The 27853-nt window shown below is 43.8% G+C and overlaps 1 protein-coding gene across 2 annotated transcripts in view; it reads right to left on the minus strand.

Annotated features, from left to right (window-relative positions):
* Nucleotides 1–27853, minus strand: part of galnt14 (UDP-N-acetyl-alpha-D-galactosamine:polypeptide N-acetylgalactosaminyltransferase 14 (GalNAc-T14)) — a 114630-nt gene that overhangs the window by 23837 nt on the left and 62940 nt on the right. For both annotated transcript variants that reach the window (XM_014144515.2, XM_014144514.2), the window contains exons 4-10: nt 26149–26216; nt 25160–25225; nt 14845–14966; nt 12012–12099; nt 10260–10344; nt 3609–3712; nt 1818–1944 (exon numbers count right to left, since the gene is read on the minus strand). In XM_014144515.2, coding sequence (XP_013999990.1) covers nt 1818–1944; nt 3609–3712; nt 10260–10344; nt 12012–12099; nt 14845–14966; nt 25160–25225; nt 26149–26216 — 660 coding nt within the window. The remainder of the gene's footprint in view (nt 1–1817; nt 1945–3608; nt 3713–10259; nt 10345–12011; nt 12100–14844; nt 14967–25159; nt 25226–26148; nt 26217–27853) is intronic.

Below are 27853 nucleotides of genomic sequence, written 5' to 3' on the forward strand. Positions count from 1 at the left end.
CATTTCACTGCATCTCTAGCGTTCCACACTGTCCTGTTCAGTTAATTAAGCTAGTCTACACCCCTATCCTATGCTATCCACTTGTCCCTCACAGGCAGGAATAAGACAGCCTACTGTCACAACTCACATCGCTCCTTTCCACCTTACACGGTCTCAGAAGGAGGCACACTCAACACTACTGCGACACAGCCTGGCTTCTGAGCAGCAGCAGAAGATTTTGGGACAAAAAAGGGTGTAGCAGCTTGTAACACAAATTACAGTGATATTGTGCAGAGAGCGGAGCACAGAGAGTGCAGGTGAATAAATTACATATAATTATCAGAGAGCATGCTGAGCCACCAGCTGCCATTAGAAGCCTGGCTTTCTTTTCAGGACATGAAATCAAACATCATACTTGGAGTAATTATTAATTAACTTGGCTGAACTATGCTACACATACAAATTTTGTTGACAGGATTCATTAATTATTCATTGGGGGCCCTAATGTGTTTTGTGTTGTAAGTAAAGAGGGAAAGCTCATCAGTGAATGAACAGTGAACGCACACTGCCAGTCAGTCAAAGGAGAGGCAGCCAAGTCAAGGGGTGATTTCTGCACAACACATTTTCTGAAAACGGCTCTGTAATCAAATCAAATAGTGCGTTGTTCACTTTACATATTCAGTCCATGCTGTGACTTTCCTGAAGGCTAAATGCAAACGAGAAATACAAATTAAGAAAACTGATTCTGTCGATAATTGCATTGTTAACCAAGGGCAGAATTTCTGATTCATGCCAAAGTTGAACATTTGATTAAGAATGACATTATATGTAGACAAAACGTTTCAGAAAGAATAACAGAAATTGGATGCATGTCACGTTCGTCGTAGGAAGGAGACCAAAGCGCAGCGTGGGTATCGTTCCACATCTTTTATTTAAATGTGAAACTTTGCACAACAAACAATAAACTACAAACAAAACACAAACCGTGACGACAGAGGTGCAACATGCACTAACTCAAAATAATCTCCCAAAAAAACAGGTGGGAAAAACAACTACTTAAATATGATCCCCAATTAGAGACAACGATGACCAGCTGCCTCTAATTGCGGATCATACAAAAATCCCAACATAGAAAAAAGAAACTAGAACCAAAACAACATAGAACTAAATAAACTAGATAAACCCCCCCAGTCACGCCCTGACCTACTCTACCATAGAAAATAAAAGCTCTCTATGGTCAGGACGTAACAGTGCACTCGTACGATCAGCTAACTAAAGCCCTGCAAAAACACAGCAAGAACATGATTCTAATCCCCAATATGGAAAGAGAGCCAAACTACTCTGATGTACAGAAGAGAATAGAGCTTAGCATAATGCATTCAAAAGACAATGTTTGGCAAAGCTTTAGAGAAAACTACAGCAATGTCTTCAATTTCTATTTACCACGTTCGCTGCAAATCTTACCCCACTATTGGGTTGCATTGCACGAATACCGGCCAACAGCTCAACAACTCATACAGTACATATCGAGTGGTACAATGCAGCACTTATTTTGGTTGTTGTAGGCTGCCTTTTTATCTTGGAGCAGGCAGATAGGCCAATTGTAATAGTCATGGCTCTCACGTAAACAATGTTGAATACAGCTAAATAACTCATACAGTATATATCGAGTGGTACATTGCAGTACCTATTTTGGTTGCCATGGGTTGCTTTGTTATTTTGGAGCATACGGATAGATACAGTAAGATATAGGTCTTACTTGATGTAGGTGTTGGGTGCCTTTGTATTTTGGAGCAGGCTGTGAGATAGGATACAGTACAAATGGAGTCAAGTCTTACTTGATGTAGGTGTTGGCGTTGCCCTCAGGGAAGATGTAGGGGTGTTTCTTGCGGAAGACGTGGCCGACCCTGCTGCAGGGGATAATCTCTAGGCTCCCTCCACACATCCACACCCGGAACGAGATCTCTATAGGGGATCACACCCACAACACAACACACAGAACACAGCTACCATTAGTTATCATTGTCCCATGGAATAACTCAGGGGAATGTCCTGACACACAGAGAGCAGCACTGTACTGTATGTTCAGTGCTTGTAGACTGTATGAGTTATGGGTGAGAGTAGGTGCAGTGGGACAACAGAGTCCTAAGGACAGAGCGCTCATATACTGTAAGATGGGGAATGGTTACAGGGGATAGGAGAGGTTAAATTCTAACACACAAAGTTTTGCATACAATGTCTTGATCATCTACAAGTGAAACCAAATTAAGCTATACTTCTGTTAAGACGTTATACTATTTCTCATCCCAATACAATCCATACACATTACACATCATCATTATCAGCATCTGTATATGGGGCTCTGATGCCTTGAATATTAGATAACATGCTTGCTGCCTCATATCTCATGTTTAAATCTGCCATGTCCAATGCTCACTTAAAGAAGCCACAAGAATGTAAATGAAGTCCTTCCATTGCCTGGTCTAATTTAGCCCAGACTAATATACTAGCCTATAGACATCCGGCTGTTGCTACACACCTGTCTTTCAAACCCAACAGAGCTGACGTTTCATAGCCTCATTATCATTGTATATGCTGTGTTTTTATTTTTCAGAGTAACATCTTCAACACTTTCCCAACAAGCCTATGAGCTTTTTCTGCATTTCAAAGTGTCAAAGGGAGCAGCGTAGGGAATAGTTTCCATCTCGGAGAGAAAGCGCAAAAGAGAAAAATAAAAGAGAGATGTGAAAGAGAGATGAAGAGAGAGAGAGAGAAAATAAAAAAGACTGGGGAGAGAGATAAAGAGAAAGAGAAAGTGTGAGAGAGAGAGCATCCTATTCAAGTCTTACTGTACCCCTGTCTCTGCTTTGTTCCCTAATGATCTGAAGCCTCAGCAGCAGTACAGACAGTGGAACCTGTCTGTCTAATATATGAACCCCAGCATCCTTCTGCCAGAGATACATGGGAGAGTACTCGTCAGCCTCCTGGCCTTTTTAGTATCTGGAACACACTATGAATCATCCCCACCACTACTACGGTTAGCTCGGGCTGCTGTGCACAACTCGCCTGCAGATGTACCTGACAGGAGCAAACATGAAGCAGGGAAGAGAACTACTAATGCTACCTATTGCTCCAGGGTTCTGGCTATGACTGGAATAGCTGAAATGTTTACACTCTCTCTAGCTTATTTGACAGTGGTGTGGTGTTATGCTGGACACTGATTGGTCATAGAAATTCTGCTTAATATTTGTGTCTTCTTGACCATTGACACTTTATAGTCAACTAAACAGTAAGTGTTACAAGTCCAACATATGGAGTGGGTTTGATTGATTTGAAAAATGATCACTTTAGGATTTTGGGGATTTGGGACTGTGGTAAAATAACCATTACAAACCCAAAGAGTATCCCTCAAAAACTTCCAACACAATACATCAACAGTCCCACTAAAGTAAGGAAAGTTCTCATGACTGCAACGCCCTTGAGCAGACAGAAGGACTGCTGTCAGCTATAGAGGCAGGCTATAAGTGCTGACAGACTGACACGCTGCTGCCATTCAGGTGCTCTCAGGCAGCCTAATCCCCCCAGCTACAGCCCAGGCCAGCTCCAGCCCAGTCAGCTGACTCACTCACCAAAGTTCTCCCCGCCCCAGATGTCCATGGCTGTGTCATACTTCCCCAGGTGGTTGAACCACGACTTGTCAATCACAAACAGCCCTCCGGCAATGATGGGAGTCCTGAGAAAGAGAAAGCGAGAGAGAGAGTATTCAGGGAATATTATTTTATGAAATATTGACCAAATAGGATATGATGGCTTCTCCCACCAAAATGTCAGACAGACATGAGGTAGTTTGGTGATGTTTTTGTAGATACTAAGAACACATTATTATGAATCCAGGTGGCTGGTAGAAGAGTCCAACCTATCTAAATCCTATCCATCTCCACACAGTTGAAGCTTGCTGATGTGAATAATGATGCTGGCCCGGCCCGGCGAGTCTCAGTGAGTGTGTGTGAGCCGCTGAGTAAAATGTAAATTGATTGAGTGATAAAGGAGCCAGCCGGCGGACAAACCCTGGCTGGACTGGCTGACAAGCAGAGTTTAAGAGGATACCTTCTCATTATCAGGCGGAAGCTGCACCCAGGCCCTCCACGGTGTGCCATCCGGGGCATATCTAACACAATACACTCACAGCACTCGACCAGACAATGCAGAGGGAGAGAGAGCTGAGAGAGAAAGGGGAGGGAGAGAGAGGGGTAGAGAGAGAGAGCTCTCATGTTGCTGACTTCAAGGCAAGCCATTTGTTAAAGATTTTTGATTCTTTCATTTTGAAAGACGAGGAGCATCGTCTTATCTCTAGAATAGACACGCTGTGATGCTCTCTGGCGTCAACAACATATTCTCCACATTCATTTTCTCACAGCGGTTTCTCATTCCCTGTCTCTGTCTGAAGAACCTGAGTAATTTACACTGAACAAAAATAGAAACGCAACATGCAACAATTTCAAAGATGTAAGGAAATAAATCCATTGAAATAAATAAATTAGGCCCTAATCTATGGATTTCACATGACTGGGGATATCTGTTGGTCACAGATGCCTTAAAAAAAAGTAGGGGCGTGGATCAGAAAACCAGTCAGTATCTGGTATGACCACCATTTGCCTAATTTGATCAGGCTGTTGATTGTGGCCTGTGGAAAGTTGTCCCTCTCCTCTTCAATGGCTGTGCGAAGTTGCTGGATACTGGCAGGAACTGGAACACGCTGTCATACATGTCAATCCAGAACATCCCTAACATGCTCAATGGGTGGCATGTCTGGTGAGTATGCAGGCCATGGAAGAACTGGGACATTTTCAGCTTCCAGGAATTGTGTACAGATCCTTTTTGACATGGGGCCGTGCATTATCATGCTGAAACATGAGGTGATGGCGGCGGATTAATGGCACGACAATGGGCCTCAGGATCTCGTCACGGTATCTCTGTGCATTCAAATTTCCATTGATTAAATGCAATTGTGTTCGTTGTCCGTAGCTTATGCCTGCCCATACCATAACCCCACCGCCACCATGGGGCCCTCTGTTCACAACGTTGACATCAGTAAACTGCTCACTCACACGACGCCACACACTGTCTGCCATCTGCCCAGTACAATTGAAACCGAGATTCATCCGTCTGGAGTACGCTTCTCCAGAGTGCCAGTGGCCATTGAAAGTGAGCATTTGCCCACTGAAGTCTGAAGTCAGTTACGACGCCAAACTGCAGTCAGGTCAAGACCCTGGTGAGGATGACGAGCACGCAGATGAGCTTCCCTGAGAAGGTTTCTGACAGTTTGTACAGAAATTCTTTGCTTGTGCAAACCCCTGGTCTCAGACAATGCTGCAGGTGAAGAAGCCGGATGTGCAGGTCCTGGGCTGGCGTGGTTACACGTGGTCTGCGGTTGTGAGGCCGGTTGGACATACTGCCAAATTCTCCCAAATGAAGTTGGAGGTGGCTTATGGTAGAGAAATTAACATTCAATTCTCTGGCAATAGTTCTGGTGGACATCCCTGCAGTCAGCATGTCAATTGCCCGTTCCCTCAAAACTTGAGACATCTGTTTTGATGTCCCCATATACAAAACTGCACCTATGTACAGTAATGATCATGCTGTTTAATCAGCCTGTTGATATGCCACACCTGTCAGGTGGATGAATTATCTTGACAAAGGAGAAATGCTCACTAACAGGAATGTAAACAAATTTGTGCACAAAATGTAAGAGAAATTATATTTTGTGCGTATGAAACAATTCTGGGATATTTTATTTCAGCTCATGAAACATGGGACCAACACTTTACATGTTGCGTTCATATTTTTGTTCAGTGTAGTTTGACCAATATTCTTGAGGCAATACTACCTTCTCTGGTAATTCAAAATGTCTCCAGAGTGCACGCGAGGCTACGACTTAAAAAGTTAGCACCTAAATAGACACATTGACATCTGACAAAATACAACCCTCGCCAGCGAGAACCTTGGCTGCACCCTGAAAACAGCTTTAGGCTGCATGTTTTACTCCTACATTTAAAGTCTTGCATCAGGACATTACTATTTCTGGTAGTAAACATAAAGATTCATGATATATTGATTCAGCTAACTATATATCAGCATAAAGTTACAAACAGCTTATGAGGAGGCCCTGGGAAAGCCATTTTTTTTATTTAACCTTTATTTAACTAGGAAAGTCAGTTAAGAACAAATTCTTATTTACAATGACGGCCTAGGAACAGTGGGTTAACTGCCTTGTTCAGGGGCAGAATGACAGATTTTTACCTTGTCAGCTCAGGGATTCCATCCAGCAACATTTTGGTTACTGGCCCGTCGCTCTAACCACTAGGCTACCTGACAAAGTTCAGCCCAGATACACAATAAAATAGAGAACTTGATGCTTCTCTATTTTCCAGAAAGAGACATCCTTTGTTGTATATTTCCCTTGCTGCAACATAAGTACAGTATCTGCCAGACCTGAAGGAAGTATTACAAGAGGAAAACCTAATTTGACAATGCTGTAAAACCCTGAGGTACATGCATCACCAAATACTCCCTAGTTATTGGTGTCTGCCATTAACTACTGCTGCTGCTTCCATTTTCAGATCCCACTTTTTTTTCAGACACTGTCCATAAATAGACACCCCCTCCCACTGGAGAGAAGTAATGACAGAAAATGACATGCCTATGACAAACAGATGATGATGATGATCATGGGATTGAATGACTGGGTGATGATGTGCCGGCAGCGACAGGACAGCAACAGGCTAGTAAGAGATGGAAGATGGGGGGGATAATGACACATTTGTGACTCAACATGCCCTACGGAGTCTAGTTTGCAGTGTACATTAAGTGATGTGTATTATTGGGTGGACGCAACGAAGAAGAGTGATTGGCAATGCATAATCTGTCTCTGTTGACCTTCTCTCGAACAAGCACACACACACACGCACACATGCGCACACACACACACACACAGGAACCCCATGCTCCAACCATCTGTGCCTCTTTAGCTCACTGCCTCTTCCAACACCATCTCAGTTTCAGTCCCACCACTCCTGGTAGGTCTCTGCTAAAAACTGCGTGCGTGTGCCCGAAACCACACGTCTGTATCTGTGTGTCTATCTCTACCAGTGTGAGGAGCAGACTCCATGTGACACTGCACCAGTCTGGGCACTTGGCCCATGCTGCCAGGCTGTGTGATGTGGGCTCAGCTTCCCACCAGGCCTGGGTCTGTGCCTGGGCTATTAGAGGGCCTCATTACTCTAACACCCCCAGGGGCTGGGTGCTGGGGTGGGCACGGAGGGATGTAGGGTATTATAAAACGGGTGGGTCTAATCCTGAATGCTGATTGGTTAAAACCACATTCCAGCCGGTGTCTATTCCACAAGTTGCCACAGGCTAAATCTATGACGTTAAAATGCCTATTTACTCTGTTCCATCTGACTGTGCAATTCACTGTCTAATCAGCCCAGCCAGGCAAATTATGAACTTGATCTCCTCTATAAAAAAAAAAGCATATAGACATTATCTCACATTTCTTTTAGAATAACATTTAGTTTTCAACAGCGGAGATTTGTATAAACCTTACCGTCTGTCTCTCTGACATTTGCAACATTGTTTCAATATTCAAATTCGATCTCCTGCTGTCCCATAGTAATGAACATGTCGGGAGTCGGGACGAGACAGACTGGCAGGCAGCTTTTCTCAGCCAGTCGAAATCATGAATCAGCTGGCATAATTTTTATTGATATATACAAAGAAATGTCAATTGAAAAAAGGTCAAATGGAACACAGCTAATTTGCAGACTTTCTAGCTTCAGTTTGAAGTGATTGTGTTACTGTAGCTGTGTTGTTGGCTAGCTCCTCTGAAAAATAGTGTCCTGACGAGTGAGCACATTTTCTATGCTAGGCAAAATCGCGCCTCATTGGCTCATTGTTAAGGATGTATCGAAATAAATGTCACTAGAAAACAAACGCAAATGCAGCTACTTTGGTGTTATTCTGGCTGCATTTTGATGTGACTGTAAGTTAGCCGTAGTTGGCTAGCTAGTAAGCAAGGGATAAGAACGTTGCCAGCCAGTTTGGCAATGCAACATTTAGAACGAATGACTGGGTCACGTCCATAGATGTAGAACAAAAAGACTGAACAACTGGGTCGCGTCTCTAGCAACCCTAGATTTGTGTCGGGACTGTATCATGTGGAAGGATGAAATAGTATGAATAAATTCATCAAAATAAGAGAGGAATGAAAGATGGAAGTACAGACAGACAGCTGAGTAAAGAAGTATGAAGAGGAAACTAGACGAGCTGAGGAAAAAGAAGAAAACAGAAAGAGAAGAGGAGGGAAGATGAGAGACAGATTGCCATGAGCAGGGCTGAGGGACACAAGTGGAGAGGCTCACCATCTTACTCATTTCTCAAGTGGAGGGAAGATGGCAGCCCACAGCCCAGCGTCTCTGACACTCTCACCAGCGCTCACTGGCAGGAGCCAAGGCTCTCAATCCCCGGACAGCACAGTGAATATTCATGATGGAAACACATGTGTGACAGACCGGCTCAATTCGGTCATATGTAGCAATTATTTTTACATTGGATAAAAGTAGAGACTCTAGAAACACTACAGTGGAGGAACAATGGGAAAGTACTTCTGCTTTGAAAGTTGATAAACTTGTAACCCCACTTTTGCGAAAATGGCCCTTGAATGTTTTGGTACACCTACTGGAGAGCTCTTCTTGTCCACACACACTCAGCATCGTTCACACCCTCTTAAGCTTTAGCCCCACCCATCTCTTTAAGGGTTCACATTTGAGGCTAAACATAGTGAGTACGGTAATGTACTAAACAACCAAAGATTTCAAGACTAAATACTGGTTTATACTACGTCTATTGACATGTCTGTATACAGTCGTCGCAGTGACATCATAAACATTCTATTGTCGTCCGACATCAAACTTGTTGTTGTCATTTTGAAAAAGTATAAACAGACAGCAGCCTGGTGGTCCAAAATAGCATAACTGGTATATTTTAACAGCAATAAACCCATCCGTTTACAAATTCATTTAGTATATGTCAATCTAGCAAACCAGGTAACTAAAAGCAACTTTCTAAACAATGTTTTGGTTAGTTTCTAGCTTGTTAAATTAGCTGGCAATGTTTTAAATTGGGGCTAATTTGTATTCCTTACTACAGAAACATAAACTCACAACAAGATGAGTTACAAGTTAATGGCGAGCTAATTACAGAAAATAGCTTACGGTTGTGAGTGTGACGAAATAAAAGCAGGGCATTCTACCAGAGAATTTTAGAACTGAGACACTCGTTGGTCTAACGTTATATCCTAATTTGACTTTGGTGCAGGTCATGTTGTTCTCCACATTACCGTCTCTGGTAAACACACACTATATCAAATAAAAGTTTATTTGTCACATGCACAGGATACAGAAGGTGTAAACGGTACAGTGAAATGGTTACTTGCATAGTGGAGTCTTTTGTTTAGACATGTAGCTAGCTAAACAATAAACCATCATTCCAACTCATAATGTTACTACCCTGCCTGAATTTTGACAACAGTATCAAGTATTTTCATAGAAAATATGTTCCTTCATAGAAATGTGTGCTAGTGTTTTGAATATAAAAGTTGTTTATCTCTGTACCTGGAGAATAATTATTACCGGAAATGAACAGAGAGAGTGAAAGGGAGAGAGAGAGAGAGAGATGTGTGAGAGAGATCAAGCAATCATTCTAGCCGAGCATTAAAATTACCTGCCCTGGATTCAGAGCCCTCCGGGGCCAGGAGGATTAAAGATGATCAACTATTTTTGGCTGAAATAATGCAAAGGTGCTTTAACTGGCTTTAACTGGCTGTGGTCCCTCTCTGATCTCCTCTGGGCTGCATCCTCATTAGCTGTGCTGCTGCTATCTCTGCAGAGATCACTGGTTTAACTGTCTCTTCCAGCTGCTTGTTCTGCCTAGTCCGCCTCTCCCTCTCTCCTCCCTGATGGACTGTTCAGATCACAGTGCAGTGAAAGGCCACAGGGAGAGACTTCATTCCACTGTTCCTCCGCTCTGCTCCATCAGATGAAAAAGAAAAAACATGGCTGCATGCTGCCAGCCACTGGACTTAGAAACGGAGGGATGAGCTGTCAGGCAGGCACCCCCTACTCCCCTCCTCTATCCCTCTGTCCCTCTACTCTCTTCTCTTCTCTTCTGCAGCCAGGCCAGACCGTCCCGTAATATCCGTCTTCATGCCTCCCTTCACTTACTTAATGGGTTCGGTGGGGTCAGCTCTCCTGGCTTTCTGCTCAGCAGACAACTGCTCCCACTTGAAATGTAGACTCCAGTCGAAGCCTGCAGCAGGGAGAGAGAGATAATCACAACACGAACTGGGAATGTGGGAGGGTGAGGGAGAGAGGGAGGGAGAGAAAGAGCGGGAGAGAAAGGGTAAGTCAGGGGAGGGTCAGGAGGAGAGCATTGCAGGTCAGAGAGAAGGGGACCAAACGACTAACAACAAAAGGATGATGGGAGGAAGGGGGTGAGAAGGAGGGTGGACTATGAACTATAAAGGCGGGGTCGATTATAAAGACGCTGCAGCAGCCTCTTCCTTCATCACACGCTTTATTAATCTCTGGCAGAACACTGTCAATAATTACAACCACCATTCCTGCAACCGTCTCCTATTTAATTACTCTAATGATTAATTATGGGCCCCAGCCCATTGGCTAATAGCTGATCTGGGCTGAACCTTGGGAATGACCTTTATCAGGCTTTACACAAGAGCTTTTAAATAGCCCTTCCCATCCTGTCCTGAGAGAGACGCAGTGCCCTTGATGTCTTCAAATATACGCATGAGAGAGCCAATGAATATTTGCTCTATTAATAAAGTACGTGGGTGTGTGTCTGTTTGTGTACGTGATCATGTGTGTGCGTGTGCACGTCTTAGTGTGTCTGTGTATGTGTCTCAGTATGTGTGTGTGTCACACCCTGATCTGTTTCACCTGTCTCGTGCTTGTCTCCACCCCTACCAGGTGTCTCACGTTTTTTCCCCATTATCCCCTGTGTATTTATACCTGCGTTTTCTATTTGTCTGTTGCCAGTTCATCTTGTATTGTCAGGTCGTACCAGCGTGTTTCCCGTTTTTTCTTGTTCTCAAGTTTTTGTTTCTAGTCTTCCCGGTTCTGACCTTTCTGCCTGCCCTGACCCTGAGCCTGCCTGCCATCCTGTACCTGCTTGACTCTGACCTGGTTTACCAACTTCTGCCTGCCCTCAACCTGCCCTTTGCCTACCCCCTGTGTTCTAATAAATTATCTTAGAATCAAACTATCCGCCTCCTGTGTCTGCATCTGGGTCTTATCCTGAGTCGTGATAGTGTGTGTGTGTGTGTGTGTGTGTGTGTGTGTGTGTGTGTGTGTGTGTGTGCGCGCAGGGGAGAGAGAGAGGGTCTGATTTGGAGCAGACCCAGGAGTGCTGGCGCAGCAGTCTGCAGGCAGGCAGGGCTGGCTCTCAGTGGATCCATACGGCTCTATTGACACCACATCTTTTTCATGTTATGAGCGATGGCTACATCAATAATTAAAACATCCAATCTGAGAAGGCCTTGGACTATTATCCCCATTGGCTGTCGTATCCAGTTATCTGGGATCACTGATTAGAGCTGTTCATCTGGCTGTGTTTGTGTGCGTGTGTGTGTGCGTGTGTGTGTGTGTGTGTGTGTGTGTGTGTGTGTGTGTGTGTGTGTGTGTGTGTGTGTGTGTGTGTGTGTGTGTGTGTGTGTGTGTGTGTGTGTGTGTGTGTGTGTGTGTGTGTAGGCTCTACTATCCAGATAATGGAGACCTAGTAGCCTGGGGGAGGAAATGGAAAGAAGGAAGGGATGGGGTCAGGGATAAGGGATGAAAAGAGGGATGGAGAAAGGGAGGGTTGGAAAGAGAGCTAGACAGATACAGAGATGGATAGAGAGAGGGACATAGGTGTGGCGATAGCGATGAGGACTGGGAGGTCAAGTCCCTGTCGCTCCATACCTCCACGGAGGTCAGAGGAGGCTGCTACGTAGGCAAAGGTATCCATGTTGATGATATCGATCACTGGGCTCACCACACAGGTCGGGTCCTGGTGAGACGAGAGAGAGAGAGAGAGAGAGAGAGAGACGGGAGTCAGAGACCATGTTCAAAACTCACAGTAAGAGCCAATGGCACGATTCCTTATTTACAGTTCAGAAGCTGAAGTTAATGAAAAAGATATGGGAGTAATGGGAGGCATTGATGTGCTGCAGGGCACTGATTAAACATACATTATGTTCATACAGTAGGTCACCCAGTAGTGTGGATGATGTTTCAGTTAATGCTCTGGTGCTCATTCAGTAGTCATAGCCTAGTAGTCCTGAAGTCAAGGAAATAACTGGGGAAAATGTCCACCTTTAGGACATGTGATACATCTGGTGGGATGTGCTGATTAATTGCTGTTAGGGTCACTTGAAAGACATGACAGTGGCTTGGGGTCATTGTCTTGTCTTTCCTTCTTCCATTTAAAGGAAGGTACATCGATCAGTGTCTGATCAGATCAGACAGAGTGAAGAGGAGGTTAACAGGCGGTGTGTGTGAAAGGCATGTCTTGAAATAGTCTACCAGTCAGAACTCACAGACACACACACACTAAGTCTCAGTCAAAGCCCATGACTTTAGGAGCTGACACACACACACACAGACCCCCCCCCCCACACACACACAGTGACAGGCAGCATCCTGGGCGATCTGACCACATTATCTGACATTTGATTCGCACATGCTCATCTGCTTTTCTTCAGACATTCACTTTCTCTCATCCCTCTATTCCCCTCCTCTCCCTCTTTTATTTTCTCTCTGCCACGGCGTTCAGTCAAGGTGATTTACCTTGACCAGCACCCATGCTTCAGAAGACTGCTTGGGTACGTTTTCCATTTTCCATGAGACTACTGAGTTTTCAATCCCTTTCAACCATTTCAATTGCAAATGATCTTCTGTTCTCAGACATTATGCGGCTCTGAGAGGAACGCCCCTTTACAGCGCCGTGGTGTCATGAATATTATACATGCGTCTTTGTGCCTGCATTTTCATAAATCCATAAGTAATACATTTAGAAATAGATATATATATATATATATATGTGGATAGTGATGGATGACTCCCTCAGAACAAAATCAATTCTGTTTATTTTAATATATTGATTGTTTGTAGACAAGAGCTTCCTGTATTAGTACATATATTACAAAACATTATGTTATGCCTCGCAGCGCCAAATCCAAAATAATGATGGGACGTTGTTGAAAACTTAACGCCAGACATCGGCAGCCGCACCAGGGAATTAAGATGCAGACAGCACTTTGAAATCAGACATGCATGAAGGTTAGTATATAATTGAATATAACATGTAAGCCCCCCAGCATTAGCCAGTTACCATAGACCTCTATCAATGTTTAGAGAGCAGCATGTCCACATAAAAGCTTTTGAGAGGGGGGGAGTCAACCCTCTGTCTTAGCCTGGGGGAGAGGAAGAGTGCTGTTGGTGTAAATTGATTAGGGGCAATCAGAGGAACAGCAGAAGGTAAACTGCCATTTTCTCCCCAGTCACAACACACTGAGAGCTCTGAGAGCTGCTGGAGGGGTGGTGGTGAGAATGCTCCAGTTACACACAAGCTAGGAGGGAGTTTTTCATTAATTCCTGGAGATATAGACATATACTGTATCAAAAAGAGAGAGTATGTGTAGGAGTCCGAGAGTAGGGTGGGGGGTTCTGTTGTTTGAAGTTCACAAAAAAAAAACGACAGTTAAGTCACCTGATAGAAATATGTTGTAATGTCACGATTCCCACCGACGGTGGCGCCCCCTCCTGCTCGGGTGGCACTCGGCGGTCGTCGTCACCGGCCTATTAGCTGCCACTGATTCCCTTTTTTGTTTTCCCCCTGTTTGTGATTGTGTGCATCTGTTCTTAGTGGGGGTGATTAGCGGGGCTATTAGTATTAGCTGGTCCGCCTTCTCATTGTGCGGGATTATTTCCTGTTGTGCTTGTGTTTACGCTTGTGCGTTTGTTTTGCGCCGCATGTTATTTCCCCTGTGTTTGGGACACTTTATTTTGTGTGTGCGTTATGCGCTGTTTGGGGTGGCTTGTGTGTGCTCGCCTGTTTGACCCATTAAAAAGCCACTACCCTGTGCTCGCTGCTTCCTGCTTTTGATTCCTCACTCATGACGCCCGAGCCTTACATGTAAGAACAAATACGCATCAGAGTTCATTTTTCATCATGAATCTTGTTCTTGAGGCAGTTCTGCAGACTGGTCACCAACTGGCACAGTCACAAAGTAACCCTAATGCCTAATTGAATTTTTACAATATACTCCATTTTGACTTTGCAGATGGCCTATCTAAGGGGAAATCGCTTAGTTCTGCCTCCATGACAAGACTCATGACAATAAACATCAACCTGCATTTTAAGGTGGGACTTATTTTCTCTGAAGTTTGCAAGTAGCTTTATTCTGTCTAGGAAAAATAATATTAAATGAGCATACGAGAATGGGGTGGATTTTCTTTCTATTCTGGGAGATGTATCAGAAGGTGCAGCGTAGATGTTGGAGGTGTGTGTCACTGCCTATACTGTACAGTACTGTTACAGTAGATGAAGGAGGTGTCAGTGCCTGTACTGTTACTGTAGATGAAGGAGGTGTCAGTGCCTGTACTGTTACTGTAGATGGAGGTGTCAGTGCCTGTACTGTTACTGTAGATGAAGGAGGTGTCAGTGCCTGTACTGTTACTGTAGATGGAGGTGTCACTGCCTGTACTGTTACTGTAGATGTAGGAGGTGTCACTGCCTGTACTGTTACTGTACCTCCTTGATTCTCCGAAGCAGTGGGGGCAGCCAGTCCTTGTTGACCTCACAGTGACTGTCCAGGAAGGTCAGGACCCCGGCCTTTGCTGCATCCGCCCCACGTACCCTGGAGCGGATCAGACCTGGAGAGAGAGAGAGATCAGAGACAGAGGGTTCAAAGGTCATTCTCATCCCTAACTACTGTTGTGTGTGTGTGTATGTGTGTGTGTGTATGTCTGCATGCGTCTGTCAAACACCAATACTATCTGATCTCTAGATGATGTTGCTGAAATATACTCTCAAATACTCTGAACACAATGTCCCTTTATTGTCCACCTCATGCGTGGAGACAAGGGAGGTCTTAAAAAGGCTATTTGTGTCTGTTTATGGGGCAATGACGCAATTACGGCCCTTAGACATGATGGTCTGAATGGGACATCACACTGTTAAGAGGTCTCAATGATTGAAGGACATTCTTTCCGGCTAAATAGCGAAATCAATAGTCTCTGACATAGGACAGAATGTCATTGTATGAAATTGTAGGACTCTGTAAGTTTCGCACTGCGCCGCGACTCCAGCCAATTAAAAATCCCATTTCATCCTCAATAACGCTTTATTTTCTGGATGGGTGAGCTCACCCTCCCCCCTCAACAGTTGCTAGTTGAAGGCTGACTGTGTAGCTGCCAGAGAAAGAGAGAGAGAGAGAGAGAGAGAATTTACTACTAAAGCTTGATAGAGACGACATGGCATGACAGCTTCTGCTGTTTGTAGCATTAAAAAGACAATCAAGTCTAAATGCCTCAAACCATTTACAATTTAGAGTGTGAGTTGAGGCCCCGGGGACTGTTAACTACACCCCGGCCCCTATACACACACAAGTTCATCAACACTGTAGTGGAACACTGAGGCTGGGTAATGAAACCTCCGGCTCCAGGAATAAACAGAGGACTGCCTAACAACAGCCTCTACGATACCATTTGTTACAATCTAATTGTGGTTGTAATGATTTTTACACTTGATTAGGTATTGTCAGAGAGTAATTTCTTAGTTTTGTAGATGGAATCTTGGAAGTTGTCGTCTTGAGATTAGAGGTCTCTGCTTTTCATTAGCAGAGCAGGAATCTAATTACACACAATGCCTCACGCACCTGTCTCACCACTACAACGTACACAAGAACAGCTATTTCAAAGCTATTGATTTCAAATCATCATCCCATTCCATTAAAATGTGCTCCATCGTTAAAAGTCAGATCTGACTGTTGAGTGCATAAGAGACTGGCATGTTTATAACTTGCCAGCAAAAGCCTATCAGTCCCAGGGTCTGAAAGAAAAGGATAGCAAGACATAGCAGGACCTGGCAGCCAGACCTGTGATTGCAAAGCTCTAAAAATCCTCACCACTGCACGCGCAAAACGGCCTGGAGGACTATCCATCATTACAACGGCCAACCTGCTGAGTAATCACAGCATGACAGAGGCCCGTCAAAATGGGTTCCATTAAACTGTAACACTGTCGTATATAAAAACCAGAACTCCCTCCACATCTAGCCCCCCTCAGCACATCCTCCTCGTCCGCACCCTTCTCACCCCTACATCCATCCCCACAACCCCCCCAATCACTGCAACCCTAAACAAAGCGTTGCAGTCAGTTTTGGAATGGGTGGCTAGTAATAACCTAGTCCTGAACATATCTAAAACTAAAAGTGCTGAATTTAGTAAAAATCATTCCCTAAGCTCTAGACCTCAGCTGAATCTGGTAGTGCATGTGGCTGTGAGCAATTGGAGGAAACTAAACTTTTTTGTGTCCCCTTAGACTATAAATTGTCATGGTCAAGACATATTGATTCAATTGTTGTAAATATGGGGGGAGATGCTCAGCATTTTTAACAACACAGTTAGACTAAGCAAGTCCTGCAGGCTCTAGTTTTATCTAATCTTGACTACTGCCTGGTGATATGATCAAGTGCTGCAAAGACCTAAAAAAGCTGCAGCTGGCCCACAAAAACAATAACGAGGCCATATACGAGGAGTACCAGTACCAAGAAGTGTAAAATACTTTAAAGTACTACTTAAATCGTTTTTGGGGGTATCTGTACTTTACTATTTATATTTTTGAAAATGTTTACTGTAACTTCACTACATTCCTAAAGAAAATAATGTACTTTTTACTCCATACATTTTCACTGACATCCAAAAGTACTCGTTACATTTTGAATGCTTAGCAGGACAGGAACATTGTCAAATTCACACACTTGTCAAGAGAACATCCCTGGTCATCCCTACTGCCTCTGATCTGGCAAACTCACTAAACACAAATGCTTTGCTTGTAAATTATGTAAATGAGTGTTGGAGTGTGCCCCTGGCTCCGCCATTTCCTGGTTGCTAATGTGACAATTTTTTTGGGACAAAACAAGCAAGCATAGTGTAGAGAATCATTGTACCGTCTAAACCGCTGTGAAATATATTTTACATAACCAAAAATATTATATTTTCAGCTATATTTTCAGCTGTACAAAACCGACAGTAAAAGACCAAAAACGAAACTTAAGAATGGGAAGCATAGATATTACGAACATAGAACAGATCTACCGTTTCTTAGACTTGCTTTCAATGAGAATGACTGATCTATAACACACATTTCTATGTGCATGTGGTCATTTTCTATTAAGGCATCTTTCCTTTTACTGAAGTATGACAATTGAGTACCGAGTTAATGTGCAGGGGTTTGACATAGTTGAGGTCATTCAGGTTATACAGTATGTACATGTGGGTAGGGGTAAAAGTAACTAGGCAATCAGGAGGATATAATAAACAGAGTAGCAGCAGCTTATGTGAAGTGTAAGTGTGTCTATGTGTGAGTGTGTGTGTTGGCGTGTCAGTGTAGTGTGTGTGAGGGTAGAGTCTAGTGAATGTACATAGAGCCAGTGCAAGGGGGACAGTGCAAAACTTTAAAGATAAATCATAAAGGGGGGTCTATGTAAATAGTCCGTGTAGCCATTTGATTAACTGTTCAGCAGTCTTATGGCTTGAGGGTTGAAGCTGTACAGGTACCTTTTGGTCCCAGACTTGGCGCTCTGGTACCGCTTGCCGTGCAGTAGCAGAGCGAACGATCTATGACTTGGGTGTCTGGAGTCTTTGACAATTTTGTACATAGAGGGCTAATGTCAACATTATGCATGTCCATTTCTCTTGGCTCAACGTGGAGGAGAGATTGACTGCATCCATTCTTGTTTTTGTGAGAAATTTTCATGCTGAAAATTACAAATTTTCTGTATAATCAACTTACATATACTGAGTGTATAAAGAAAACATTAGGAACACCTGCCTAATATTGAGTTGCACCCCTTTTGCCCTCAGAACAACCTCAATTAGATGTGCTTTGGGTGGTGGACCATTCTTGATACACACAGGAAACATTTGAGTGTGAAAGACCCAGCAGTGTGGCAGTTCTTCACACACTCAAACCGGTGCACCTGGCACCTAATACCATACCTTGTTCAAAGGATCTTAAATCTTTTGTCTTGCACATTCACCTTCTGAATTGCACACATACACAATCCATATCTCAATTGTCACAAGGCTTAAAAATCATTATTTAACCTGTCTCCTCCCCTTCATCTATACTGATTGAAGTGGATTTAACAAGTGACATAATTAAGGGATCAGAGCTTTCACCTGGATTCACCTGGTCAGATTATGTCATAGAAAGAGCAGGTGTTCCTAATGTTTTGTACACTCAGTGTAGCTCTGACAGACACACTTACCCCACCAGACATGTCACTAGGGGGTTTCTTCACAGACCCCAAGTCCAGACAAAATTCAAGAAAAGGTACAGTATTATATAGAGCCATGATTGCATGGACCTCCCATCTCATATAGAGCAAGTGAACAGCAAACCTGGTTTCAAAAAACAAATAAAGTAACACCTCACGGCACAACGCCTCTCCCCCATGTGGCCTACCTTTTGTGTGTATGTACTGACAAGTATGTGTAACTGATAGATGCACACACTACACACACTCACACGTTATTATTTTGGATTGCCTTGGCTTGTTATTTAAAGCAGGTAAACAGGCATCGAGGTATTCAGATATTGGTCGATTGAACGTTAGAACGGCCAAAACGAGTGACCTAAGCAACTTTGAGATGGTATAATCGTCGGTGCCAGGCGCGCCGGTTCCAGTATTTCAGAAATGTCCGGCCTCCTGGGCTTTTCACGCATGATAGTGTCTATGATTTACCAAGAATGGTGCGACAAACAAAAAAACATCTATTCAACGGAAGTCCTTTGGGTGAAAACAGCTCATTGGTGAGAGGTCAAAGGAGAATGGCAAGAATTGTGCAAGCTAACAGGCGGGCCACAAACAAACAAATAACGGCACAGTACAACAATGGTGTGCAGAATGGCATCTCGGAACGTACAACTCGTTGATCTTTATCACGGATGTGCTATTGCAGCAGATGACCACACCGGGTTCCACTCCTATCAGCTAAAAATAAGAACAAGTGGCTCCATTGGGCACGCGATCACCAACACTGGACAATTTTGGGGTATTTTTTTGGGGGGGGGGGGGGTATTTTATTAGGATCCCATTAGCTGTTGCAAAAGCAGCAGCTACTCTTCCTGGGATCCACACAAAACATGAAACAGGACATAATACAGAAGAATAATAGACAAGAACAGCTCAAAGACAGAAGCACATACATTTTAAAAAAGCACACGTAACCTACATATCAATACATACACAAAAACTATCTAGGTCAAATAGGGGAGAGGTGTTGTGCAGTGAGGTGTTGCGTTATCTGTTTTTGAAACCAGGTTTGCTGTTCATTCGACTAATATGAGATGGAACGGAGGTCCATGCAATAACAGCTCTATATAATACTGTACGCTTTCTTGAATTTGTTCTGGATTTAGGGACTGTGAAAAGACCCCTGGTGGCATGTCTGGTGGGGTAAGTGTGTATGTCAGAGCTGTGTGGAAGTTGACTACGGAAGCAATATGGGATTTGAAGACTGGAAAAACTTTGCTTGCAACATGACAGCGAGTTCAGTTTACTTGAGTGGCCTGCGCAGTCCCAAGACATCAACCGAATAGATTATCTTTGAGATGGAACGGGCTGTTCGTACAGTAGCATGAATGTACTGCCGTCCAATCTGCAGCAACTGCATGATGCCATTGCGTCAGTATGGACCAACATCCCTGTGGAACATTTCTGACACCTTGTAGCATGTCCCAAATAATTCAGGCTGTTCTGGAGGCAAAGGGGGGTCCGACCCAGTACAAGTACCTAACAATCTGGCCGGTGAGTGTGTATATACAGTACAACATTGTAGAATAATAGTGAAGACATCAAAACTATGCAATAACACAAATTGAATCATGTAGTAACCAAAAAAGTGTTAAACAAATCAAAATATTTTTTATATTTTAGATTCGTCAAATAGCCACCCCTTGCCTTGATGACAGCTAAGCACACACTTGGCATTCTCTCAACCAGCTTCACCTGGAATGCTTTTCCAACAATCTTGAAAGAGTTCCCACAGGTTTATCTAAATAAACCACATAGGTTTATTTAGAATTCAAGGCACACCTAACCAGCATGGCTACCACAGCATTCTGCAGTGATACACCATCCCATTTGGTTTGCGCTTAGTGGGACTATCATTGTTTTTTCAACAGGATAATGACCCAACACACTTCCAGGCTGTGTAAGGGCTATTTGACCAAGAAGGAGAGTGATGGAGTGCTGCATCAGATGACCTGGCCTCCACAATCACTCGACCTCAACCCAATTGAGATGGTTTGGGATGAGTTGGACCGCAGACTGAAGGAAAAGCAGCGAACAAGTGCTCAGTATATGTGGGAACTCCTTCAAGGCTGTTGGAAAAGCATTCCAGGTGAAGCTGGTTGAGAGAATGCCAAGAGTGTGCAAAGCTGTCATCAAGGCAAAGGTTGGCTACTTTGAAGAATCTCAAATATAAAATATACTCTACCGGTCATAAGTTTTATAACACCTACTCATTCAAGGGTTGTTCTTTATTTTTACTATTTTCTGCATTATAGAATAATAGTGAAGACATCAAAAGTATGAAATGACACATATGGAATCATGTAGTAACCAAAAAAGGGTTAAACAAATCAAAATATATTTTATATTTGAGATTCTTCAAATAGCCACCCTTTGCCTTGATGACATCTTTGCACACTCTTGGCATTCTCTCAACCAGCTTCATGAGGTAGTCACCTGGAATGCCTTTCAAATAACAGGTATGCCTTGTTAAAAGTTAATTTGTGGAATTTCTGTCCTTCTTAATGCGTTTTAGCCAATCAGTTGTGTTGTGAGGGGGGTATACAGAAGAGAGCCCTATTTGGTAAAAGACCAAATCCATATATTATGGCAAGAACAGCTCAAATAATTACAGGTTAAAGTAATTATTTGAGCTGTTCTTGCCATAATATATGGATTTGGTCTTTTACCAAATAGGGCTCTCCCCCCCTTAAACCCCAATACTCCCCCCTAACCCTAACCCTAACCCTAACCCTAACCCTAACCCTAACCCTAACCCTAACCCTAACCCCACTCCACCCCTGGCTCACTCCCCTCATAAACTGTCTCTACAGTGATGTCCCTCTCTGTCGACCCCGGACTGTAGGGTGACTCTAGGAGCTCTGGACTGTAGGACGACTCTAGGAGCTCTGGACTGTAGACAGACTCACTTGGTTCTGGACTGTAGACAGACTCACACGGCTCTGAACAGTGGGCCGTCTCACTTAGTTCCGAACAGTGGGCCATCTCTCTCCGGGGCACTGTCGCCGGAAGCTCTGGACGAGGCACTGTCGCCGGAAGTTCTGGACGAGGCACTGTTGCCGGAAGGCCTGGTGCGTGGGGCTGGCTTAGGACGTGCCAGACTAAGGACACACACCACATGGCTAGTACGAGGAACATGGACAGGACGTGCTGGACTGGGCTGACGCACTGAAGGCTGGTGCGTGGTGCTGGTACTGGATATGTCAGCCTGGAAACACACACCTTAGGGCTAGTGCGTGGAGCGGGAACACGACGTACTGGACTGGGCTGACGCACTGGAAGCCTGGTGCGTGGTGCTGGTACTGGATATGCCAGCCTGGAAACACACACCTTAGGGCTAGTGCGTGGAGCGGGAACAGGACGTACTGGACTGGGCTGACGCACTGGAAGCCTGGTGCGTGGTGCTGGTACTGGATATGCCAGCCTGGAAACACACACCTTAGGGCTAGTGCGTGGGGCGGGAACAGGATATATTGGACCGTGAAGGCGCACTGGCGGTCTCGAGCGCAGTACTGGCTCCACCCTTCCTGGCTGGATGCCCGCTTTCCCCTGACAAATGCGGGGCGCAGGTACTGCACACACCGGCCTGTGAATACTAGGCCTCAACGCCGTGCATCTCACTCCAACGCACGGGACCTGACTAATACTAGGCTGCCCCCAATAAGCACGGGGATTTGGCTTGCTGCTCAATCCTGGCCCTGCCAAACTACCCGTGTGCCCCCCCAAAAAAAATTCTTGGGGCTGCCTCTCCGGCTTAATAGCCAGTCGTGTTCCCCTGTAGCGTTCCCGGTCTTCGCTCCATTTTTTCCATGGGCCCTCTCCGGCCATAATCTGTTCCCATGTCCATTTCTCCCGTTGGTCCAACTCAAATTCCCTTTGCTCCACTAAGTCCACCTGTTGCTCCTTCCTCCGCTGCTTGATCCGGATTGGTGGTAGGTTCTGTAACGACGGTCGTCAGGAATGGACTAAGGCTCAGCGGGTTGAGTGCTCATAATGAACTTTTTAATGAAAACACTTATACAAACAAAACAAAACGATGGACGACGAATACAGACTTGAAGGCAAACAACAGCAATTCAAGTGACAACCTCCCACAAATACAAATACACCCTAATATATAGGACTCTCAATCAAAGGCAACTAGACAACACCTGCCTTCAATTGAGAGTCCACAACCCAATTAACTAAACATAGAAACAGACTAACTAGAAAGAACATAGACTAACAGAGCAGTGACCAAAAAACCCCGGAATACATAAATCAACTACCCTCTACATAATACACACACCCCGAACCACATAAACCAAATACCCTCTGCCGCGTCCTGACCAGCCTACACTAACAAAATAACCCTCATACTGGTCAGAACGTGACACCAACAAATGCTCAGCATATGTGGGAACTCCTTCAAGACTGTTGGAAAAGCATTCCAGGTGAAGCTGGTTGAGAGAATGCCAAGAGTGTGCAAAGATGTCATCAAGGCAAAGGGTGGCTATTTGACAAATCTAAAATATATTTTCATTTGTTTAAAACTTTTTGGGTTAGCACATGATTCCATATGTGTTATTTCATAGATTTGATGTCTTCACTATTATTTTACAATGTAGAAAATAGTAAAAATAAAGAAAAACCCTGGAATGAGTAGGTGTTCTAAAACTTTTGACTGGTAGTGTATTTTGATTTGTTAAACACTTTTTTGGTTACTACATGATTCCATATGTGTTATTTCATAATTTTGATGTCTTCACTATTATTCTACAATGTAAATAATAGTAAAAATAAAGAAAACCCTGGAATGAGTAGATATGTGTAAAAACTTTTGACTGGTACTGTATATATACACAGACAGATATTTAAAAGTCTGTGATGTCTATGCTAATGTTTTAAATGTATGTAAATTGTAAAGTATTTTCCGACTAGTCGTTGCCATTGGCAGCAAGTCACAACCACTCTTACCTATCCCAGGCTGAGAACAAGTCAAGAAGGTTGTCACGACTTCAGTCGAAGTTGATGCCTCTCCTTGTTCGGGTGGCGCTCGGCGGTCGACGTCACCGGTCTTCTAGCCATTGCCGATCCATTTTTAATTTTCCATTTGTTTTGTCTCATTGTCCCACACACCTGGTTTTCATTTCCCAATTACTGGTCATGTATTTAACCCTCTGTTTCCCCCCATGTCTTTGTGTGTGATTGTTATTTGTTCAGGTCGGTATGTTCCGGCTAGTTTGTACCGGGTGCTGTTTATCACCCATGCTTTGTAGCAACCGTTCTTTTTGCACTTTGTAAATTGTTTACTTTGTGCTGTCGAGTAAAGTACGTCATTTCACTCATCTCTGCTCTCCTGCGCCTGACTTTATACACCAGCTACACCCACCATCCTGACAAAGGTACACTAGATTTTAGGTTTGTTTGTAAGAGGAGGTTTAAGACATTTCAGTCATACTTGCACTGAGTACAATGACAACTAGTGAATAAACATAAAAGTACAAGTAAAAAAACCAATGAGCACTAATCACCATTGTGACAGCTACAACAGTCTATTGCACTAGCCTAGAATGAAATATTTCATCAATGATCAAAACTGCACCCTATCTTGTGCTATACAGTAAAGTGAGGTGGATGCTGTAAGATAGCATCCATATTCCTTGGTGTTATTAGGTGAAACTGGCTGCTTTAGGAGTTTTTTGGAGGTAAGATTGTCAGCCTGTGAGGTGAGATGGGGTTCATCTCCATTACCTCTCTGCTGAACCCTCCGATCAGGGGAACTTCAAATGCCTGTGAGAGCTGGGGCTTGCGCACATCTGTCCACGCACAGCAATCTGCATCTCGTTACTGTCTGAGTTCACATCTCAGCATTTCAACATATATTTCACCTCAGACTGTATAATGTGCTGAAGCAGAGGCAGATAGCATAGAGGGGTTTTAACTAGCAATCAGCACACGCTGCTTTTTAGTATTCCGTTTTTTTGGTATAAACTGTAGTCTATTATAACAGTGCTGTATGGCATCATAGAAAAGTCCTCTGTGGAGTTATATAACGGTGAACCAGGAAGCATCAACATAACCATGATAAATACGTTTCCTGAACACCATGACTCATAGATGCAATATAATAGTGTTGCATTTGTGCTCAGACTATGTTCCAGTCAACCTTTTGATGTCTTGCTATAATCAAATCAACCTATTTATAGAGATACACAGACAATTCCCACGTTGTCTAGATGGGATCACGGTGTGTCTGACACAAAAAGATCCAACCGTCTCGAGTCAACACATCCCTGAATCTGCTCTCTTGTCTCACAGCTGGTGCTTGAGCTTCTCCCTGTGGTCTAACCTGAAATCAGCAAAGGCAAGTGGTGGTGGGCTCTAAGGTGTGTGTTCAAGTTGAGGACACAATTGTATACTGCACGGATGAAATACTCTCTATACACACACACACACACACACACACACACACACACACACACACACACACACACACACACACACACACACACACACACACACACACACACACTAACTAGGTTACCTTCTCTCCTGTCATTCCGAAGACACTTTACTTTGGGCAACTTGGTGAGTAGAAGGCAGTCATTTGCTGAAAGGAAACATTTGATGCATGGTGAGATGCAATGTTCACAAAACCATCACCCACACAGTGCATGGAATTGGAATTCAATTGTAAAAAAAACACATTGACAGAGACAGGGGAAATCTTTTCAATCACTGATCCTGTTTCTCCGGCAGCTGAGCCAGAATGGGAGAGCTCATCACATCCATCTCCTCCTGGAATCAGATCTATCTCTGCTCACAGCTGCTCTTCTGTTCTACCCACCATCCCCACTGTAGTCATCTACCAGGATGATCTTCTCTACTCTACTCACCATCCCCACTGTAGTCATCTACCAGGATGATCTTCTCTACTCTACCCACCATCCCCACTGTAGTCATCTACCAGGATGATCTTCTCTACTCTACCCACCATCCCCACTGTAGTCATCTACCAGGATGATCTTCTCTACTCTACCCACCATCCCCACTGTAGTCATCTACCAGGATGATCTTCTCTGTTCTACCCACCATCCCCACTGTAGTCATCTACCAGGATGATCTTCTCTACTCTACTCACCATCCCCACTGTAGTCATCTACCAGGATGATCTTCTCTACTCTACTCACCATCCCCACTGTAGTCATCTACCAGGATGATCTTCTCTACTCTACTCACCATCCCCACTGTAGTCATCTACCAGGATGATCTTCTCTACTCTACTCACCATCCCCACTGTAGTCATCTACCAGGATGATCTTCTCTACTCTACTCACCATCCCCACTGTAGTCATCTACCAGGATGATCTTCTCTGTTCTACCCACCATCCCCACTGTAGTCATCTACCAGGATGATCTTCTCTACTCTACTCACCATCCCCACTGTAGTCATCTACCAGGATGATCTTCTCTGTTCTACCCACCATCCCCACTGTAGTCATCTACCAGGATGATCTTCTCTACTCTACTCACCATCCCCACTGTAGTCATCTACCAGGATGATCTCGTGAATCAGGTGGACTGGCGTCCTGTTCAGAACACTGCAAATGAAAAAGAGAGCAGCAGTAGTGTTAGAAACTATTGTATTTCTTCTAGACGACAATCTTTATAGAGCAGCAACAACTGAAATCGACTTTTTCCCCCCGTGTTATGTGAAATGTTCTATTGGAAAAATGGAGAATGACATTATCGTTATGAGAATGTATTACGACTTAAATAAAATAACAATATTTCATTAGTTCTGAAGATGACTTTTTTTTTTTATATAACTATAGCCCCCAAAATGTAATTTGGATGATTTTCTATTACAAGGGTATGAGAAAATACAGGACCACTCATATTGGCTTCAGCTCTTTTTCCACCCAACACCATCCTCTGACACTAGAATCTCTCACTATAAGAACCACACATACATCTCCCTCTAATATTCTCTCCTCTCCTGGGGTACATGGCTGAACAGCAGGTGATGAGGCGAGGAGAGATGGAGGGAGAGGTACACCACCTCCCTCAGATTACTTCACCTTTAATCCCAGTCTGAATCAAGGCACATCTACCCTCTCCTCCTCCCTCACAGGCCCTCACACACTCTCTCTCTCTCTCTCTCTCTCTCTCTCTCCTGTCTGGGTGAGTAATTGGAGCGCTGTCAGGCTCGTAGGTCTGTTCTTCCATCGTCGCTGTGCATGCTGGACCCATTCATCACTCCATTCCCCCCTCCTCCATTCCCCCCTCCTCCTCCCTCTCTCTATATCCCGCTCCATCCACCCTCCACTGCCCCTAGATCCTCATGCCTTTATTAAGGCCCCTGACAGAAATCTGTTCCTGGTGGTAACAGGTAAAGCTTTACAGCAAGACAGAGAGTCCTGATTCAGCCTCTAAGTGCAGCCTAATCAGGGGACGTGGATGACTATTGCCCTGTGGGTTATATCTAGAACAGCAGCACAACTAATGATTGCTGTAGACTTTCTTCTAGACTGTATTTACAACCTCTTTCTATTATAAACAGCCTATTTCATATAAAGATATTTCAGTAAAAGTTGTCTTGAAACCATGTGAAGTACGTCATATAGCGTGTGAGTCAGTGGTAAAAACACAATAGAGTTGAGTCTCATGTGGGAGTTCCGAAGCTGGGTCCAGCCCAACAATGATGTAGGATCAAAATCAATTCAAATCAAATCGTATTTGTCACATGTGCCGAATACAACAGGTGTAGTAGACGTTACAATGAAATGCTTACTTACAAGCCCTTAACCAGTAAAATAACAATAGCGGGGCTATATACAGGGGATGCCGGTACAGAGTACATGTGCGGGTGCACCGGTGTCGAGGTAATTGAGGTAATATGTACATGTAGGTAGAGTAGCCTGAAGTGGTGATCTTTACTAGGATTAAATGTCAGGAATTGTGAAAAACTGAGATTTAATGTACAGTTGAAGTCAGAAGTTTATATACACCTTAGCCAAATACATTTAAACTCAGTTTTTCACAATTCCTGATATTTAATCCTAGTAAAAATGCCCTCTTTTAGGTCAGTTAGGATAACCACTTTATTTTAAGAATGTAAAATGTCAGAATAATAGTAGAGAGAATGATTAATTTCAGCATTATTTCTTTCATCACATTCCCAGTGGGTCAGAAGTTTACATACACTCAATTAGCATTTGGTAGCATTGCCTTTAAA

The sequence above is a fragment of the Salmo salar genome, chromosome ssa15, assembly GCF_905237065.1.
Source record: "Salmo salar chromosome ssa15, Ssal_v3.1, whole genome shotgun sequence".
NCBI lineage: Eukaryota > Metazoa > Chordata > Actinopteri > Salmoniformes > Salmonidae > Salmo > Salmo salar.